Here is a 13957-nt window from a genome sequence, read left to right as displayed (position 1 = left end):
GTTGACCCCAAACTTTTGAACCTTAGTGTATTCCCAGAGAATGTGTTCACTGACCATCGTTTTGAAATAGGAAATAGAAAATAGGAAAGCACCCAAAAAATTATCTGTAGCCATACTGCTAGAGGAAGTAGTGACATTGTTGAAGCTGACAGGAAATTTGGGGAAAGAGAACTTGGAAATGGCATGCAGCACAGTTCTGGCCAGTCAGGAGTTGAACTGGGCTGTTAAAAGCATTTTAGCCCACATGATATATACTCTGACTTGACCAGTGGGTTGCACTGCCATTGACACAGTAATCTGTCAAATTTTTCAGCTGAGATTCAGGAGCAGGATCACACTTCAATCACACCCCTTCCTGTTGTACGCCTATATACACCACTCTGCCCTTACCAATTGTTCGTTCTCACTTCTTATGCCCCACCCACCCTCCCTTTACTTCTGCTTCCTTTTCCTGTCTTCTCCTTTTCCAAGGGAGTCTGCCGGCCCAGGAGCTGCTGCTATTCTCCAACTAATCATCCAAAATCTGGCAAAATTTGCTGGATTTTGGAAGATTTTTTTGTAATTGTTCTTAAAGAAACATTTTTTTAACATTTCTTTTTTTCTACCAAAAAATGTTCAAAAATCTCTCAGAAATGTTGAAAATGTGGACATCAGAAGTTTCACTGTGAAAATGTATTTTTTCCACATTTTGAAACTTGAAAACGAGTCAATTTGACTCGCAGGAACTACATGCGGGTTAAAAGTCCTAAAACACACACTGTGACTGTCAGATGCTCGTAGATGAAGTTGATATGTTTTTTCATTTGAGTATGGGAAAGCAGCAATATTTGCTATTGTACTCCTTTAAATATGCCCCCAAAAAATGAAAGGGTTTGAGTAATTCATTGAGAATTAAGTGTTGTTTCTTTCCACCGATTACAATTCATTCCACGGATTGAACTGGTTTGATGGCAGTCATCTAGGCACAACTTGTGGCATGAATTTCTGCCTGTTAATATTGAACATTTCTCTGTTGTTTTTCCCTCAGGAATCACACAGCCTTCTGCCTTCTCAGCCATCTACTTCCTGCTTTTCATTGGCATGTGCACATGGTGGGCGTGCCATCTTCCCATCAGCCACGTGGGCTTCAATGCGCTGTGTGTGATGGTGGGCTTCTTCACTGCTGGACACATGATTTGTCTGTACTTGTATCAAAGTCTGCTCGCCCAGGCCTTGTTCCCTCCACTCAGTCTGTGGGCCAGGTAAGACTTTTATCACACGGTGCATGAAGTTCAAATGATTCCATCAGTTGTTCAGCTGCCTGTAAACCAGTTAGTAGTTTAAAAAAGGTTGACATTTTCACCTGGATATATTCTCATCCCAAAACACATGGCTAATGTCCCGTTAATGACACCAGACTCACATGCCTTTAGGTATGCATGGTTGTGAATTTGTCAGGTAGCGACTGACAAAACAAAGTATTAATAGTGGAAACTGTGAACCTTTCTGGGGAGTGATCTATGAGTTTATTTATACCTGATATCTGATGTTGTAGACCACCCACTCTGTTCAGAAATGGCTTTTTCAGTTCAACAGAGATTTCTTCTGTCACTCTTCTGTCAAACTACCGATCTTCTCTGTCACTATCTGTCACTCTCTGTCACTGTCCTCTTCTTTGAGATGCTGGTAAATTGCTGCTCTCATGTGTTGTACCATGTACTTATGAAATGAAGCAGTTGTTTAGTTTCCCCTTTGTACAGTTCTCTTCACTCTTCGCTGTACTGGACTGCATATACGACATTGTTCGGCTTTTGTGTGGGTGTTATATCCCTAGGGTGAACCACTTTTGACCTTGTAGTGTTGCTGTGCAGTGGGATGTTGTGTTTGGAAAGCACTCCCGCTCTGGTGCTTACAAGATCACAATGCTGTTCCACTTGTTTTGTTCTCTTCTCTGTTTGATGCTGTGCAGTTTTTCTCTGAGTCTTTTGACCTGACTGAAGGAAGACCAACTTCTATTGTATTCATTTACTATCATAAATGTCCTCAACCTTAAAAGGCATTATTCTGTTAATACTAAAAAAAAAAGAGTAAAGTCTTCATTGTGGTGTTTGGACCACAATAATTGAAGAGAAAAAAGAGAGTTGAGGAGGTGAGGTAGAAAGTAACCTTACATGGTCAAGATAAAGGCTTTAAAAGCATCTCCACACAGCCTGATGTCCCTGTGACCACATGTATTGTGGGGAGAACCAAGGAAAGCTTTAAAACACAAAAACTGATCTCCCAGATCAAGGTGCCCCAGTGTCTAGTTGCATCTGCATTGTTTCAGAATGAAGGTGGGTCCATGCCAAATTACAAGGCAAGAAATAAGCAGGTTGGTTCCAAATAAAGACTGAAGCTTGTGGCGAGCTATTTGGCATGAAGTCACTCCTACAGGGGGATAATCAAGGTTCAAGTCTGTTGCCATATTCTTGATAACAATGCATTAAAAATTAAGTTATTACCTAAGAAAATTTTTTAAATAAATAAATTTTAACTTCAAAATGTTTCTCAAGTGACTGCTTTTATTAATCTCACAAACGTTTCATTGCATAATTTCACATTAAGATTTTTCCCTTGTATTGCTTCTCATTGAATCATGAAGAATTTGGCTTTTTTTTGACAAGAATTTACGAAAACAACTTTTTCATGTCAAAGTGAAAACAAATTTCTACAAAGTGATGTCAATCGATTTGAAATATAAAATCAGTGTTTGCACAAGTGTTCAACCCTTTCAGGTCAATAGTAGATGCACATTTGGTCATCACTAATGCAGTGAGCCTGTGCAGACAGGTTACCACAGCTGGATACTGCAATATTGTCAAATTTTTCTTTGCAAAACTGCTCAAGCTCTGTCAGGTAGCATGGGGCTCATGAGTGGACAGCTCTTTTCAAGTCTAGCCACAAATTCTTCATTGATTGAGGTCTGTGCTCTGGCTCAGTCTCTTCATAATGTGCTGTCATGCTGTCTTTAAACCATTTCTTTGTAGCTTTTTCTGTATGCTTTGATCATTGTCTTGTTGGAAAACAAATCACAGTTCTCTTGCAGACTGCATTAAGTTGTCCTGCAGGATTTTCCTGTACTTTATTGCGTTCCTCTTACCCTCTACCTTTTCAAGCTTTCTAGAGCCTGCTGTTACTAAGCATCCCTGCATCATGATGCTGCCACTACCATGCGTCACGGTGAGGATGGTGTGTGTGTGATGATGTGCAGTGTTTGGTTTCCTCCTAACATCACATTGAACTTGAAAGCCAAAAAGCTCAATGTTGGTTTCATCAGACCAATGAACTGTCTTTAAGTTATTGTCAGAGTTTCACACATCTTCTTCTAAACTTTCCAGCAGTGGATTTCTCTTTGCCACTTTGCAAAAAAGCTTTGATTGGCAAAGAGTCTGGGCAACAGTTGTTGTCTGATCTCAGCTGCTGAAGGTTGTAACTCCCTCAGAGGAGTCATACCTGTTTTGGAGGCTTTCCTCTCTAGTTTCGTTCTTGCATGATCAATAAGCTTTTGATAGAGGCCACTCTAGGTGATTTAAACATCTGCCATATTCCTTCCATGTCTCAATGATGGATTTAACTCCATAAAGTAGGATTTTTTTTGGATCGATCATCTGACTTTTGCTTTTCAAAACCCTTTTACAGAGCTCACCTTCTAGATACAGTAGTCTTTATATCACAACTCAAGAGACACATTCACTGCACTCTGATGATCTACATTTCACTAATGTGTAATTTCTAGCAGAAACTAGAGTCACATGCACCGAATTAGGTGAGTCACATTTTAACAAATGGAAGCCTGGACAGTCGCTTGCTAACTTTCAGCTACAAAGCACAGATGACTTCAAGAAAGAAGCTGCAACTTTTACATTGGTTGCTTAAACTGCAATGTTTAGGTGGGTGGTACGTGTCAAACATCCACATGAATGTCAGGACACAAGGTTTCTCAGCAGAACATAGCAGAATAACAAGATGATTGATGTTATTCACTTCACCTGTCAGTAGTTATAATGTTGTTTCTGATCGGTGTAGTATGAATACCACATAATCAATTCTGAAGGTACGTTAGATTACAAAATGCCTTGTTTTACTCTTTGTGTTTAACCCATGGATAGACCAAAGAACTGCTTTTAAAATCATTATCATGTAGGGGCATCGGTCCTAAGGTTTGTTAGTTACTACAGGAACAGCCATGTGTTCTCTTGCTCGGCGATGCAAAGTCATGGGTAAATAGCATTAATACAGTGTACAAGAAATAGGCAATAGATTTATGTAATTGATAAGATTCATCCTCCCTGAGGAAGTTTGGCCTAGGACAAGGGTAGAGTTGGCTTCTTATGAAATAGTGCCATGCTCTCTACTAAATTAGCTTGAACAAAGCATGCTTATGTGGAGCCCTAACAACAACTGGCTTTTAACAACTTAGAGCCCAACTGAACAATCTAGATTGTTCAAAAATCAAATGCTACGTATCTGTTCTATTAAATTTAGAACAGGGAATAGTTATTCTATATGAGTAATAACCATTCTGGACTGTTTGGCATCCCTGTAGAAAGAAAAAGAGAACTTGTAAGCACAATGTTCAGTTCAATTGTACTTATTGAACTAACATATGGCATCTCATAGCACTTTATATATTCTAAACAAACAACAGAGAATCCCCTATAAGCTAGAAGAGACAAAGAGAAAAAATAAGAAGAATTTCAGTGCATGAGTAACAGCATAAGACTGTGAAGAATGTGATTCCTGGACTTGTGCATGTGGAATGACTGGCTTCCAGCTAGAATCTAAAGGAGCAGTGCAACATTCCACTGCGACTTATAATCTCTCTATCTCAGTTTCTCACTCATCCATCAATATATCACTGGGTTCTTGATAAGTCCCTCTGGCAGTATCACTTCACCAGCTGCTTTCAATCAGCCCAGTCATTGACCTACGGAGGATACCAGTGTCATCACACTGAGGGTGTCTGTTTCTATTTCTGTCATTAGGATAGCTCAGCTTTACATGGCTCACAGGAATGGGAAAAATCAAAAGAGTGTCATAAGTAATATGGTTAGACGCTAGATTGAAGCACTTGAGTACACTGATAATGTAATGTATATAGTTTGTTTTTTTACAAGAACTGTGTTTAAAGACAAAGTCAGTGGTTCTAATCAATGACAGTTTTTCTCAAATTCAGTGAACATATCCTCAGGGTCCAGCACCCAAAATATATCACGTGGACTGACAGAGCCCTCACTGTGACCGTAAAATTCTCAGACGGCTGTTTTAATGACTCTCCATGACTGTTCCTGATTGAACACTGAGTTTTTAAAATGCCACTGTAATGTGCTTCTTAAGTTCTCCGATGATGCAAGAACTACATTCACAGGTGCATGCTCTGACAGAAGTGTATTTCCAACTGTGGCCCTCATTAATGGACTAAGTAAGGACTGGAGATATATCCAGTTCTGGAGGAAGTCAGATTAGAGTCAGAGAAGGAAGTATATTCCTTGTAACTTGGCTTAAAATAATTTCCAGGCATCAATTAGCCCCAACTCTTTGCCAGCTCGTCTGTAGCCGGGATAAATGACATGCTACACTAATTAGGTTCTGGTGTTTTATCCATATTTAGACATTTAACTTGGTTGAAGGAATGCACCTTCGTAATTGCATTGCAGACTTCATTGTGAGGCCGTTTGGTGCAACAGTAGATATCGTACATTAGTTAGACACGAATCTTCTGTAGTGGCATTGAATGTAACCCATTTATCTGCCTTTGTTGTGTGGAAGGCAAATAGAAACAGAAAACACATAAAACAACACATGGTACAAAACAAATATAGCACAACAATTATTACAACAAATAACAGTGTTACTCAATGTCATTCTGTCCTCTGGGTCCACAGTTGGTAGATAATCCCTTGGCTCACCAATCTATTTCCTGTCCCACTTAAGATCATCACTTATGTACCCAGTTCTTTATTAACTTCACGTATTTCTGGATTCCGCACTATTATTTTCATATATCACAGACTCCTCGTATCACACATGTCAGTAAGAGCATAAATCACATTTTACACGGATTTGGTAACTGAAGCCTCTTTTTTTCATAAGCTGCCTAACAAAACATGAAATGCACAAATGCTTATGATAAACATTAACATGGCCAATTGTACACAAAACTATGTTCCCATGTTTCAAACAGTCTCAGGAACCTCTTTTTTCTGGTACTCCTGCCTTAGTTTTTGCAGGTTCTTGGACTCCATTAGAAACTCCATCTGCAGCTTTTTGCCTGGTTCTTCAGTGTTATCTGGCAGATGTTTAGTTTCTGAGAAGTGTTTCAAGTTCACTAGTGACTATTCTGCAGCATTTTTTCAAAATAGTATTTTCTCCCAATTTTACTGAAAATCTCGTACCCCCAATATGCTTTTTAGTTGGTTTTGTTTAGTTGGATAAGAGTCATTTGGTTTTCTGTGGTCCATCTTGGTTTTCCAACTTGTTAGAAGTTAGTTCCACAGACCTTCTGCTTAGTTGTAATAAAGATGTAATGTAATTAAGTTAATCAAGTTGTTGATGTTACTGGAATGTTGTTGCACTCTGAAGCTACAGCTATACAATTAACATTTTTCTTCACTGTATTAATACAGACAATAGTAGTAATTAAACACTTTTCCACATGCCGTTTTTCAAGTACTTCCTGTTTTATACCCCCCTTTCTGTTTCTTTGTTTCTGTTTTGTCCTAGACTGTTCGGTCTGAAAGACATCATCATAGCAGGAAACTGCTCCCTGGCCTATGACCTCAACCTTAACACCAGTCATGATTGGCCAGTTTATGTCAACCCAGGAATACTGTTCTTTCTCTATATCACCATCGTGACCGTTCTCAAAACAGGATGTAATGGACCTAACCAGGTATGGACCACTTCTTTTATTTAATTAGAGTTTTAAAATTTTATTGTGCTCACACACTGTGCTGCTGTTTTGGCCACACTCTCATGGTAATTGATCAATAAACTAAACCAGAGCAGTAGAAGAACCTATTTCAGTTCAACCTGGCACAATGCCAGTTAGCTGGTTCAACAAATGTGCACAGACATAAAAATGGAGCCCTGTGTGCTCAGCAAGCAGTTACCAGCATGAGCTAATCATGTTTTATAGCTGGATCAATTTTTAGCTAATTTCCAGGTATTTCATTAGACAGATCTACGTATTCCAGTGTTAAGGCAAAACACTAACTTTGTATGGTTAATAAAAAAAAAAGACTGTTTCAGATTTGTCAAAATAAAAAGTCATCAAACTTCTCAAAATAAACAACTGAAAAAAGTTCTGATGTGGTTTTGGTTTTAATCACATAACTTGCGTATTGTTGCAGCCTTGATATTGAAATAAAGAACACTTAATAAACATTTTGTTATTTTGGCTAACAGCGGTACAGATTCGTGCAGGAACTACAACTGAACAAGTGTACTAAAACATTACATTCCTATACAATTGTAATTTGCAGCAAATCACAGTTGTTGAGTGAGGTGGCAACGGCAGATTGAAAAGGGAACACAGTCCCGCTGTATTTAACAGCTGTGGCAGTAAGAGTAAAACGTTATTATTGTGACTCTGCAAACAACTTAAACTTTTCTTAATCATTGTAGCATTTCTTTTAAAATGCTACCAGTTTGGTTTTTTTTCTCAAGTGTCATGTTTTCCCAGAAGGTTGATGAGGAGCAGCAGCTGGAGAAAAGGGAAGAATTAGAGAAAGAGATGGTGGAGTTAAGGTCATGGAATCAACAGAAGGACGACTATGAAGAAGACAGACAGGTAGATACTCGTAACTCTTTTGAACCTCATCATTAGGGTTCCGTCTTTATGAACTTTAATGGCCCAGTGCCCATAACTTCCCCTCCTATTCTGGATGCCATTCAGTCATATTACAAGGTAGCGATGCGTGTCTAAATGGCATTTTTCTGCAAGACTCGATCTGCTCCCTAAGTTAATGTTCTCTGCGTAAAACATTCTGTGTCTACCGTTAGCAACATAAGATACAATGCAGATGAGATTCAGAATAACTAGACGAGCTTTGTAGCCTTAGTCTCTGTCTGCAAGCATGTGATGTGGGATTACTGGGTGTGGGGTTGTGGCACTGCATTGGGTGAGACAGCTATTCATTGCTTGCAGCCTGTGTCAGTGATGACCAGTATGGCACTGGAGCTGATTGTCCATAAGAGGGAAATTTAAAGTGACAGCAAAATTTTCCTGGACACTGAGGCCAAAACCAGGAAGGGAACTAGCATGGGGAAGGTTGAAAACATATTTACCGTCATTAACTGTCTGTCACTTTCCTTCACTTGGTACAGTAAAGTCTCCTTTTCTCGGCTTCTTCTACTTCTACCTATATTTTAAACAGTAATGGCCTGTCTTGTGGGTGAATGGGGGATGGCTGCCTGTAGTTTTGCTGGCTGATGAAACTCAGCAGTTAGACTTAAGCTCTCTTCCCATGCAATATCAGTTGATGAACCTTCTGCTGAACAGAACAGGAGTTGGGACAACGAGTTAACAGAGGGTGTGGACATGAGATACAGCGTTACAAATTGTCCAACTAAATTTGGAGTGCTGACCTGCAGAGATCTGTGTTCAGTGGAAGACTGAAATTTTACCAATCAAAGAGCAGCCTCAGGTCTTTCTTTTCCAAAATATAGAAATACCTCGACACGTTCAATTGGCTGGCAGCCCCTACACAGAAAGTATCTGTATTCACACAGAGTACAGGATACACACCAATTTCGGAAGTATTTAAAACAAATTTTTGATGAGTACCAGGGCAATAGTCCAGCTAAACGACTTTCTTTCATTATTATTTTGCAATATAAATGGATTTTTATGTACCATTTAAGTAGCCTTTCTTCTTTAGATAATCGAAGTGGCATCTCACAATAGCCAGTCACCAGTGATGACAGAACAGACGTTTTTTGAGAATCAGTCACACCACCCACAATTCCACAGAAGGCCTTTTTCATTTACAGATCAATTTTTATCAGATGTAACTCAATCACAATAAACTGAAGAAGGTGGGTCAATTTACAACTAGAAAATAGCTCATTCCAAACTGAAATAATAAAAAAAGAAAATAACAAGTCGTGTTTGTTAATATTGAGTGTGGGGCAGGAGCAAGGATTAATGATAGTAAAATGTTGAAGAAATTAAGTGACTTCGCACAAAAGAGGAAGGAAGTTTACCAAGAGATCTGTGACTCCTCTGACAGCAGCTATGATCGAAGAGATTGTGCTAACAGTAACTGTTAGGTTCTTCACCAGAAGAGGTTCATGTTAAGAGTGAAATGAGAAAGCCACTGTTGAGGGGGGGGGGAATGTTGGCTAGAGTTCCCAGCACATCATCACGTAGTGGTGGCAGTATCATGATGGACATCTTATAAAGGAACAGGAGTAAATAAATGTAGTAAAATATAGTGAAAACTTATCGAACAAGCTAATGTTGTCTGCAAGAGAACAGTGACTTGGAAGATTTGCTCAGACCTCAATTCAGTTGAGAATTTAAGGCTGGACTTGGAAAAATTCTGAGAAAAATTAGGTAAAATTTTAGCATCCAGATGTGCAAGGTTGATTGAGACTTATTCACAGGCTCAATGCTGATTGCAGCTAGGGCTTGTATCTGCCATGAAGGGTGGGGTTTAAGCCTGGTCACAGCAGCAGGAATTTCTGTTATGACACTATTTGCATATAATTACTGCAGGAGATGGGCCAGAGGTTTGTGAGGTGGTGGTGCATGTGGTTGATTTAGGAATGCTTCCAAAGCAAAAGGGCTATTTTCCAATTTATAGGCACAGAAGTTGTCCGTGTGATGGTCGAGGCTGATGTTTGTTTGTCTGGGAATGGACTGTTTGTGACAGCAAAGGGGCCAGAAGTATATAACATGTTGGACCCTGTGGCTTATGCTGTGATAGAGACTGCAATGTAAACTATTTCTGTCCCTATAAGGTGTCCAAGATGGTTGCTGAAGCGCCGACACAGTTCTATATATGTGAAATCAACATTTCTTTGCTTTTTGGCAAAGAATTAAAGAACATTTTTGATTGGTTGTCTTGGTTGTGTGTTTGAATAGACCTGCTACATTACAACCCAACAGCATGTCAACAGAACATAAGATATAATCTTGTAATAATTAGACTTCATTACCTTATGAAACCTGGGCTGAAACGATTTCCAAGATACAAGAATTGTTCACCACATCGATTCCCACATGGTAGCTGTGATAGTTCATGGGAATGGAAGGTTCTGAGGTTACAGATTAAGATCATTGTTATTAGACTGTTGCGTTTTAAGGACAAACAAAAAACTGAGCTTCTACCTGCAATGAAGCAGGCAAATAGTGAGACTAAGGAGCAGTGACTGAGCAGAGAGAGGTCCCTCAGTCGGCAATATAAAACTTATTGGATCATCGGTTGATATGAACTGGGGAAAAAGCACGAGTCTAGTGCTATTTCCCAGTTCATGTTAGAGGTTCACTCTAATGATTAGACTGAACCTACTGGAAAGACATTATTGTTAGGGTTGAAGAAATAAAGTTTATAAAATATCTATTAATAGAGCATGGAAATCTCAAAGGATTTGTTGTCTCAGAAACACATTTAGACCACTTGGGGAGTTTGAAAATGGTAACACACAAATAGTAGAAGAGGAGGAGAACAGCATGTGTTCAGATATTTCTTTGATAAGTGCAGCAATGTGCAAGCATATTTCATAAGATTCTCAACCTCACCCTGAAACAAGTCATAACTTCCACTGTCAGTCAATTCTGTTCCACAGGCTAGTGTGCTCAAGAGTCATTGAAAGAACTAAACAACAGACAGATAACACGGCTGTGCCTCACAGACAGAATAGTGCTTTAAAATAACACCCTCGAACCAAAGATGTCTCATTTTGCTAAAACCTGATATCTTAAGTACAGATCTGAAGTGCTACTTGCACTCATCTTCGTGTTGCCATGAAAATAGGGCTTCAAGTCCCATCATTTAATAAAACTGTATCTATATGTCCACTAGTAAATATAGTTTGATATCCATGGTGAGCGGCACGAAAAACATGACGACATCGTGTTGGTGCGCACGAAACCGAAACAAAAACTGACGTGACAGTTTCACGAATCCCCGTGAGACCGTGTTGTGATATCTGTCTCTCAGTATTTTGTGTCTGTGTGCTGTTCTCTTTCAGCTCATGCTCCTGTCCATGACAACAGAAAGTAGCAAAGGAGAAGCTGTGGCTGATGAGAGTGCGCCAGATCTGGGTACCCAATGTTCATTTTTTTTCTTAGAAATCTTAAATATAATTAAACGAGGTTGTTAAAGTGTCATTTCATAAAATAGAAAAATAATCAGATATAAATAAAATGGGCAGTCTGTTGTGGATTTAGGTGGTTCACATACATTTGACAATCTGGAAGTAGTCATCTGTGACATACAGTCACATGTAAAAATATGTAAAGAGTCAGTACTCATGTAGTGCCTGTTTAGTCTGAGCTAGGTGTAATAAAACACTTTACAGTGTGTTTCTCATTCACCCATTCACAAACACATCAGTGATGTCCAATGCACCATGCAAGGTGCTTGCTTACAATTTGGAGTAACTTGGGTTTGGTGTCTTGTCCAAGGATGCTTCAGCACATGGAGGGGCAGGGGACTGATAACCTTGCCATTAGTGGACCACCTGCTGTATGTGTTCATCTCACTGAAAGTGACAGTGTCCATAGTGAATGGTGGTAGATTCAAACAAATGACACAAAATTGGCTTTTCACATTAGTTCAACTTCTATGGACAACATCCTGAAGAAGGCCCTTAGTTATGCTTAGGCACAAAACTGCAAGATAAAACACTGCAGCTTTATAGAAAGATGCATGATACACATTGGGACACATTCTTTGCTCAGATGAGAACAAGATGGAGCCCAGCATATTTGGCAAAATACTGGCTGATAAGATGATTGCCAGTCTCAACAAGCTTGGCAGAAGAAAATAATCCTGCATGATAAGGATCCAAAAGTTTCCAAAGAAGAAAAAAGCGATCCCCATGAGCTGGCCAGGTTATCCTCTGACATAAGTCCAATAAAACACCTTTGGAGTGTTTCAAACTCTCTCTCTAACAAAGAATGGCTGAAAAAAAGAAGAATAGAAGAAGCTTCTAACATTTGTGTAATATTGGTATCTTCCACACCAAAGAAGATTGTGCCTTCTATCAGAAATAAAGGTGGACTAAAAAAAAGGAAGATTTAAATTTCAGTAAAGAAAGCTTTACTGAGTTTTGATTGCACAGAATACTGTGGGGCCTATTTTGACTCCGCCAAGACACACGACGGAGTTTTGTGACAATTGGTGCACGTTTGTCTGTCCGTCTGTCCTTTCAAAACATTACTCAGAGATGGATTTGGGTGAAATTTTCAGGGAAGATCAGAAATGACATCAAGATCAAGTGATTAGATTTTGGCAGTGATGCAGCTTATAGTCTGGATCCATGGATTTGTTAAAGATTTCTGTATTATTGCAAGACACAGGGTTCACTGCAACTATGACAACAAGTCAACAGTACGTCTGCTGCCTGCTGATGATCACATGATTGTGATCGACCACTGCGACCACTCTTGTACTAATGTAATGTTTTCAATATTAATATAACTTATTTTTTTGCAGGTGTTAATGGGGCCTCCAGTGGCCGACGAAGTGAAAGTCCATTTTTCCTGCTGGGAAAGATGGTCATGCAGCAGAGTTATGTCTGTGCTCTCATAGCTATGATGGTAAGCAGGATTGTATACATTTATAAAGTGACCGTAACGTTGCCAACACAGTATACTTAATTCATCTACTCAGTTAACACTAGTAAAATGAAAATAGTTTTGCTCAAAGAATGGTTTTGGCACTCTTGTTTCTTCATGCTGATAGTTAACTGTGAATCTATAATAGTTCCTCTTTGTCCTTCTGTGCTGTTTCTGTGTTGTTCAGGTTTGGAGTATCACATACCACAGCTGGCTGACTTTTGTGCTGCTGCTGTGGGCTTGTCTTATCTGGATCCTGCGTGCCAGGTACTGTTAATACCTGTAGCTGGAACAGAACTGTCATGTTACAACAAGCAACTTTGTTTTGTGTTTGCCATGACAACACATTTATTATGAAACAGTGTGCTCTTTTCTAGTGGCTAGACATGCTTTGAAACACCCAAAAGTTGTCACACGTGCCAGAGGTGTTGGCAGATTTTATTTTCCTCAATACTTATTTGCTCTACTTTGTTCAAATTATTGTTTTTTATTCTGCTCTAAATAAGTATTGTATTTATTTAACATTTCAGTTGAGATAAATGAGAAAATCAAAGAAGAAGCATTATCAAATTTGGTCAGTGACATCTAAAAATCTTAGATCGTTAAGGTCTTTAGATGTCTCTCAAAATGCATCGCGACGTGATCCGGATCGTCTGATTGGTTGCTTGTAAGAACAATAAATGGGATGCGGTGCAGTGACAGATCAAGTGGACTTGAGTGATATGTCCTGATGAGCACTGAACATGCACTCATGGCTGCAAGAAAGAACATAAAGTGTTTATAAAAGGCCTTGGGTTTGACAAGTGAAGCCAACATTGAAGTGCCTTAAACCTGCGTTCTTTCTAATGGAGACTACACCGCATGCTGAAAAGATGCTGCTGCCTGAACAGAAGTCTATGAGAAAATGACCCTACTTCACCTTTGATCTGTTATTTAAGTGAACATTTTTCTAATGAATCTAAGGTTTCAATTAGGTGTTTCAACACTGAATGCAGTATGCTGTTCATTTTGTCATTTATGGTGCAATTTAAAGTGTTAAATAGACAATAAAGCGGGGTATGTTTTACAGACTTGGCTATCTTGTGATTGACAGGTTACTACTGTATATAGATAAATAAATATCAAACATGAGGCAAACATTAGGTAGTT

The 13957-nt window shown here is 39.1% G+C and overlaps 1 protein-coding gene across 1 annotated transcript in view; it reads left to right on the top strand.

The window, feature by feature from the left end:
• The window catches only part of piezo1 (piezo-type mechanosensitive ion channel component 1), a 75696-nt gene that overhangs the window by 21597 nt on the left and 40142 nt on the right, over positions 1 to 13957 (top strand). Inside the window, 6 exon segments of the mRNA XM_051960120.1 lie at positions 1028 to 1241; positions 6742 to 6910; positions 7703 to 7810; positions 11218 to 11290; positions 12687 to 12790; positions 12996 to 13075. Coding sequence (XP_051816080.1) covers positions 1028 to 1241; positions 6742 to 6910; positions 7703 to 7810; positions 11218 to 11290; positions 12687 to 12790; positions 12996 to 13075 — 748 coding nt within the window.

Source organism: Acanthochromis polyacanthus, chromosome 15 (assembly GCF_021347895.1).
Source record: "Acanthochromis polyacanthus isolate Apoly-LR-REF ecotype Palm Island chromosome 15, KAUST_Apoly_ChrSc, whole genome shotgun sequence".
NCBI classification, from domain to species: Eukaryota; Metazoa; Chordata; class Actinopteri; family Pomacentridae; genus Acanthochromis; species Acanthochromis polyacanthus.
This window is presented reverse-complemented; position numbering and strand designations above follow the sequence as displayed.